The 7,636-nt window shown below is 45.4% G+C and overlaps 1 protein-coding gene across 3 annotated transcripts in view; it reads left to right on the top strand.

Annotated features, from left to right (window-relative positions):
• lrp3 (low density lipoprotein receptor-related protein 3) overlaps positions 1–7,528 on the top strand; it is a 14,037-nt gene extending 6,509 nt beyond the window's left edge. For all 3 annotated transcript variants that reach the window (XM_068578879.1, XM_068578872.1, XM_068578888.1), the window contains exons 4-7: positions 183–799; positions 1,017–1,489; positions 2,170–2,302; positions 2,685–7,528. In XM_068578879.1, coding sequence (XP_068434980.1) covers positions 183–799; positions 1,017–1,489; positions 2,170–2,302; positions 2,685–3,542 — 2,081 coding nt within the window. In that variant the 3' untranslated portion in view covers positions 3,543–7,528. The remainder of the gene's footprint in view (positions 1–182; positions 800–1,016; positions 1,490–2,169; positions 2,303–2,684) is intronic.
• Positions 7,529–7,636: the final 108 nt, after the last annotated feature.

Raw genomic sequence — 7,636 nt, 5'->3', positions numbered from 1 at the left:
TGATCGGGAATATTATCAACTCGGAGAGAGAAAATATTAACATGAACAAGTGGAGATTAAACTAAACCTGTTAGCTAGTGATAATGAAGCGCATTTCCATGTGCAAACTATGTGTATATATGTGAGGATCTCCAGAGCGTTAATAGCTGGTGTTGCAATCTGTCGGCGTGTTGTCTCTGCAGGTCACCTGGGTCAGAGCAGCTGTCAGTCCGATGAATTCCTGTGTGGGAACGGGAAGTGTCTTCCTCGCTCCTGGAAGTGCAACGGTCAGGATGAATGCGGTGATGCCACGGACGAACGCAGCTGCTCCCCCCCTCCCACCGAGGCCCGTCCCGGTCTCTGCCCCCTCGGCTCCCTCGTGTGCACTGAGGCCCAGTCCACCCGCTGCCTGCCCGCCGCCCTGCGCTGCAACGGAGTCCGGGACTGTGCTGACGGCACAGACGAGCTGGGCTGCCCCGACACCGCCTGTGGCAAGCGCCTGGGCAATTTCTACGGCTCCTTTGCATCCCCGGATTTCTTCCGGGCCAACAGGAGCGCCGTGGCGGAGCTAAGATGTTCATGGTCGCTGGACACCCAGGACCCCAAGCCCATCGTGCTGCAGCTGGAACTGCAGCTGGGGCCCGGGGACTCGCTGCACGTCTACGATGGCTTGCTGCAACGGGCAGAGCACCTCTTACAGGTGCTGTCGTATCATAACAACAGGCGGCCGGCGCTGCTCGAGTCCAGTCGAGGACAAATGAGTGTTTTGTACATGGCCCAGCCTCATAGCCCGGGGCATGGCTTTAACGCCACATACCAGGTAGTGCAAACTGAAAGTGGAAAACATCTGTCACTAAAACCGTTCATTCTCCATTTGTCTCTCACAAGTTATAGTTCAAACCTCATTCTTTAAGCCTTCCTATTTGTTTCAAACAGACGTGAGTGTAGCTGTTCTGCTGTTGCAGAGAACACAATCAATCAAGCGCTTGTCTTCTTTGTGTCGAGACAGTGACACTTTTTATCCCCTGCCCTTCCAGGTGAAAGGTTACTGTTTTCCTGGCGAGCGTCCCTGTGGCAGCGACCAGGGCTGCTACACTGAGCGCCAGCGCTGCGACGGCTACTGGCACTGCCCCTCTGGCCGCGACGAGGAGGCCTGCCCGACGTGCCCCGACGGGGAGTTCCCCTGCGAGGGTGGCGCCGGCGTCTGCTACCCGGCCTCCGAGCGCTGCAACAATCAGAAGAGGTGCCCGGATGGCTCGGACGAGAAGAACTGCTACGACTGCCAACCTGGAAACTTCCACTGCGGGACGAACTTGTGCATCTTTGAGACGTGGCGCTGTGACGGCCAGGAGGACTGCTTGGACGGGAGTGACGAGAGGGACTGCTTGGCAGCGGTGCCCAGGAAAGTGATCACGGCCGCTCTGATCGGCAGTCTGGTGTGCAGTCTCCTGCTGGTCATTGCCCTTGGCTGTGCCCTCAAACTCCACTCACTCAGGAACAGAGAGTATAGGTGAGAGGCACACGGCACCTTAGTCCATTTCTATGTGCTGCATTTTTCACTGCTCGCCCTTCTTACACTACTTTGTACTTTCTATACACTGGCCCAAAAGCTTATTGTCACACAGTCTGTTATAGCATATTATTTCGGGTGATGGAGCAGCTGCCACAAACTTCTAACAAAGTTTCCCAGGTGTTTTTCCTAATCTCCTTAAACCCGCTCACTCTTCGTCTTCGTCGCTTCAATACTTTCTCTTTTCTCAAGGTTTGTACAGTCAAGGAAAACTTGGATAAGTCATGGAATTTTAAAATGGTTATTTTAAGGCCTGAAAAGTCCTTTAAAAAAAATGTATATATGCAAGCATACATAGAGGCATTTATATAAATGTTTATTATTTTAATCAAACTATTGTCTGTCATTCATTTGTGTCATTTAAGGTATACTGTATGCTTTGGAATTCTCATTGTTAGTTTAAATACTATATTTTATATACTATTTAGATACTATATAGTATAAATAACACATTTTATTTAATATCGTCTCACTTTTTTATGTATACACTGAGATTTCACAAAATGTTTGGTCATGAAAATTTGGTTTAAAGACAAGGAAACAAAATGTGTATGAACCCTGTTTTCTTCTGTTCTGCTCTCCTTCCTCTTTCCTTCCTCCTCTCCCTCTTTCCATTGCAGAGCGTTTGAGACTCAGATGACTCGCATGGAGGCAGAGTTTGTCCAGAGGGAGGCCCCTCCTTCGTATGGTCAATTAATCGCCCAGGGTCTCATCCCTCCGGTGGACGATTTCCCAGTGTACAACCCCACTCAGGTAACGCATTCACACACAGTGGACCCAATTTCCCTGAATTGTTAAGTGTACTGGTGCGACTATTCTGTTTGCAATTTTGGCAACCGGCAGCTGTAGTGTAGTCCCGACATAGACAACAGCAGTCACAATCTTTTTGTTTTAGCAATAATTAACATTCTGTCTGTGTGAATGTGTGCATGAGGCAAAAGCTAATGTAAAAAATGTGTTTCTGTATTTATCTTTATGGAAAATATGAAGCTACAGCCATGAGCCATTTAGCTTATCTTAGCATGACACTGGATAATATGGAAACAAGATCCGCTTACCAGCACATCTAAAGATTGTTCAAGATCATATTATATCTTGACATAATTATATTTTCTCTGCCCGTCCTCTCCTTCAGGCCTCCGTTTTACAGAACCTGCGGCTGGCGATGCGCAGGCAGATCAGACGTCACTCGACGCGACGCACCACCTCCTCGTCCTCTCGTCGCCGCCTCGGGCATCTGTGGAGTCGCCTATTCCCCGGTCCAGGGCGAACCAGAGGCCACGCCCCCCTGCTTAACTCCCCTGGACCAGCACAGATCGCACTGGGGCTCCACAGCTACCGAACTGTGGGTGTGCAGGGGCCCCAGGCGAGGGCCAGGTCCGGAGCTGGGCTCAGGGAGGAGGTTAATACGGTGGGTTCCTGCTGCTCAGCCACCATGGACCTGCACTCCTGCACACCAGAGAGCCCCGCATCACCGCTCTCCTCACAGTCAGTGAACAGCCCAGAGGAGGGGGAGCTGTCGTCTGTCCGCAGGGAACACAGCAGGGCGACACAGTCTGAGCCCCCCACCCCTGTTCGGAGTGACTGTTCAGAACGTAGCGGACCCCCTCGCACTCCCCAGGAAGCCTCTGTACCTCTATGCCCCACCAGGGCATCTCGGAAACTAGTCCTGGAGCTTGCTGTGAACCTAAAAGGTGTTTCCTTGAGACGCTACTCCCCCTTGGGTCCATTGTCCCCCATTTCACCCCCTTTGTTTTCCAGCTGCTCCCAGACACCCACAACCCTATTGCACTCCCAGGGCTTAGAGGTGACTTCTCCTTTTGAGGCCTCGAAAGCAGAGGACAGCAACAGCCACTTCACTGTGGAAATGCCGAGCAGGGAAATGAGAAGCAGGGATGAGAGTAGGAGTGATGGCAAGAGGAGGCTCTCCAGGTTCAGCAGGACCCTCAGTGACGAGGGCGGAGATTCAGGGAGGGAGACAACGCCATGCTGAAGAGTTTAGGAAGCTAAACCCGGTGTCTGCAATATTTGCTCTGCTAAAGTGTCCTTGAAGTGTGTCCCCCACCAGGTATGGAGGTGAGACCCGTGCCCGAGCCACATGGAGCAAGTGCAGTAGAATATATGATTAGCGCACGCCCGTTTGAGTGCGTAAAGATCAGCATATGCAGTGTTTTGCTAAGGAGAATAAAACCAGCGTGGGCGGTGCTTATGCTCTGTGTTATGCAGTGAATCTCCTTATAAAACTGGAGCCTGACATTGAGTCCCACAATTAAATGCAAACAGGCCTGTTTGAACGTAAACCCGTCATGAGCCTGTCCCAGAAAATCAAACTCAATTTTGGTCCCTAGTACCGATACACTATTGGCAACGTGTTCCTAAAACACCAAAGCAGCCTTTGTGTTGTTACCCAGAGCCATTACGCACCGCTATATACTGTGAACCGTAAAAGCCTGCTAAGTGATCATACATGAATTTAACCGATAAAAACGTCCTCTTGTCTGTCTTATTCCCACTTTATTGAATGAGGTGTTGTTGTTGTTGTTATTATTATTATTATTATTATTATTGTTATTATTAATATTGAATGGAATTTCTAGAAGGTGGTTGGCTATCGCATTGAAGGATAAAGCTGGTGAAATTTTATATTTATGTTCTTGTCAACGACCCATACGAACAGACTCAAACCATTGAGGACATTGTCAAAGACATTGAGGTGGAGTACATCCACCTCAATGCTCCCGCCTTTAGTAGCCCGATTATATGCTTTCCGGTTTAAAAAAAAGCTAAATAATTTCCCTAGATGACTTAATAGTACATTTGTTGGAGAATATTTTCGGCCAAGGACTAACCAACACACGTTTGGTGCATTTGTGAGTATTTGCGGGAGCGTGATGATGGTGTGTGTGGGTCAATAGGTTGTTGGTTTGGGTCTTTTCATGGGCCTTGTTGACAATAAGAAAACATACAAAACAACACCATACCTAACTTTTAAACACAACTTTGAACCACAAAAGTTTGACATTTTGGGAAATACACCTACTTGCTCTCTGGGTGATTGTAAGATGTAAATATCATTACTACTCTCATATCTGTCCGTAGAATAGGGCTGCACACAGCAGCCGGTTAGCTTAGCCTGGCTTAGCATAAAGCAGCCGCACACAGCAGCCGGACACAGCAGCCGGTTAGCTTAGCCTGGCTTAGCATAAATACTAGAAACGGGGAAACTGCTAGCCTGGTTCTGTCTGAAGGCAGCAAATGAGCTTCAAATGTGGCGGTGGGCAGTTTATAGACAGATCCAGGCTACCTGTGTACACCGGTTTACAGTCTTTGTGTTAAGCTAACTGGCTGCTGACGGAAAGCCACAGGAGAGTGTTATCTCAACAAACTTTTAAAGGGCAACAAAAAAAAGGTATTCCTTAAAAATGCCAAACTATTCCTTTAACAGTGCAGTGTCACTGAATCATTCAGAGGTTCATTCATGCCAAACCTTTTTCAGCATTTGTTCAACATGCATGTCCAATGCTATTTGAGTGACGCATCCCTTTTAAACAAACCTTTTTATTATTTTTCAGAGATTTTGGATCAAATCATCATTTTAATTCTGCATTTTTAACTTGATGTATCATCTGATTTAAAAGCCAAACTTGGCTGGAAACAGAGGTAGTGAGTCCATGTATATTGCCTGTAACTCTGCTCAGCCCCTCATCCTCAAGTCAAACCCAAACTTTCCTCCCAAGGAAGCCATCCTCACTGGAATGAACTTGACTGCATATGTGTCCGCTCCAATTTTATATGATTGTCTCGGTGCCGGGAAGAGAGGCTTCACTTCAGAATATGGATTGTTTGTCGGGTCCTGTTCATCCCAGCAGTACTTCTGCAGTACTGCTGACTGACTGCTCACTGGTCGCTGCAGTGCGCTGGTTTATTCTACTAGAAATTTATATCTATTCTGTGGGATTTTAAAAAGTAAAAACAAAGACCTCTATTTTTGAGTCTTCAGTGGAGACTACTGTACTAGTCCTACTTTATATTTCTCTCTCTGCCTTGACTAACAGTGAACTTGCCTGTGTTTCTGATGGTTTTTCTTTTTTGTAAAGCATATCTCTCTGAGGTGACCCTAGTAAGCGTTTACTAATTACCTCTACAGAATGTATCACTTACTTTTTCCTTGAAACCAAGAACAGCCAAGCTTGCATTTATTTCACAAGTTAATTATTTTGTGATCTTGATGGAACAAAGCTGGTTTTCTTATGATGATATGTTTTCAGATTCTCTGGGAAACTAAAAAGCAGATCTCCAGACGCAACAACATAAGTAGTTAAAAAAAACCTTAGCAGTGTCGATGGAAAGAAACACAAGCTGCTGCATGTGAACAGTAGCCTCATCAGCACCACGGGTGCCTGGTCAGCTCCGCCTCAGGCTAACCCGGGTTAAATCACGTCTGTGGGTTAAATACTGCAAGTTATATGTATTTATACTGTGTCAAAGGATAGCCCATGTATGTTGACCGAGAATAAAGTGACCATTAGAAGACGAAGACTGATGTGAACGTTATCTCTCAACAGAAATCTGCCAATTTCCCCTCAAATCAGTTGCCAGAGTGACGGCGTCTGTGTATATGGGCATGGCACCTTTGGTCCCTGATAAACATGATAATTAATTTGTTTTCTCGTTATAACAGTTTGATTATCCCATTACCTCGACATATGAAAGCGTGTTGTTCTTGAGATAACAAAAACAATTAACTTGTGATCTCGAGATAACGGCATTAAAAATAACATAATTGCAAGCATGGCTGTCCTTTTGCTTCCCTCCAACATCTACTGCAGGATGTCGAGACTGATCAGAAAAAGTCAGATGCGAGTAGGTATCAGAATCCTACTGCTGGTTTGAAGCTGCAGTGTCTCTCCTGCTGATTTCTATTGAAGTGAACTGAACATTTCATGCTTCCCTCATGCGTTTTCTTCTTATAGAAGTTTTGTCATGAATGGCTGCTACATGTCATGTGCCATTAGAGATGTCTCCACAAGTAATTCCTGCCTAATGATCTGCTGTTTTTCCAGTTCAAATCAGTTTACTCATTCCTAGCTTTACATACGTTGTGCTCTGTTTTCTTCATTGTACCTTGTTATTTAAGGTCAAAGCGTGTCTGTCCTCATTTAACTTAAAGTGAATTACACATCTGCAGAATGTATGTCCTTACTTGCTTTGTGATGTGCTATTAAAAAGAAAGCTTTTTTCCTCGCTGTAAATACCATGGACAGTTCTATGGTCCAGAGTTGTGGTTTACATATTTTAAGAGATTAGGTTTGTGTGTCTGGATACAGCTTTACAATATGACATGTGATTGGTACAACCGACCGCTCTGGAGTTAGAGTGCACTACTGCGTCAGGAATCTCTGGGATTATTATGGCAGAGGAGTGAGTGACGATTTGTTTTTCTATCAGTCCGATGTATTTACCTGTTTTTTAAAATGGTAATCTATAAAAGGCGACATACATTGCTTCAGACTGCAGCCAGCCAATCATAGACTGGTGCGGTTACATATTTCAACCGGTTTGTTAAAGTTGTGATAAATTGCTAGTCAAGATGTTAGAAATATTTTTTTCCCCCTTTGTTGCCTTTCATCACCAAAGTATATAGTATCAAACCTTTTCCAACAATCACAATCACTTTACTTTTTAATGAGTTAACACACGGGTAAATACATTGGATCAAGGCAAAGTACTACTGAACCAGGTTGTCTGACAAAGGCATACCCTCTCCCTGCTGATTGTTTTTTAAGCTTCTTCCCGGTCAAAGGCTGAAGTCATTCTGTGTTTGTATGAAAACATTCATCTTGTTTTTAGAACAATATTTGTATATTTTGTGCTGAAAGAGAAATGCCATCATGATGTTGTGGGGGTTGCTGATCCAAACCCTATACAGCCTTTTGCTGATCAGTCATTGTTTTCCTGTGCCTGCAATTAATAAACGTCAAGCTCTTTATCGTTTACTGAATTATTTAGAGGCAACATTGTTATCTTTTTGACCAAATAATACTACTGTCAGTACAACCACCACCATAATAATAATGTTTATGGGAA

This window comes from Clinocottus analis, unplaced genomic scaffold (assembly GCF_023055335.1).
Source record: "Clinocottus analis isolate CAN_PGR_092001 unplaced genomic scaffold, fCliAna1.0.p SCAF_1, whole genome shotgun sequence".
Lineage (NCBI taxonomy): Eukaryota > Metazoa > Chordata > Actinopteri > Perciformes > Cottidae > Clinocottus > Clinocottus analis.
This window is presented reverse-complemented; position numbering and strand designations above follow the sequence as displayed.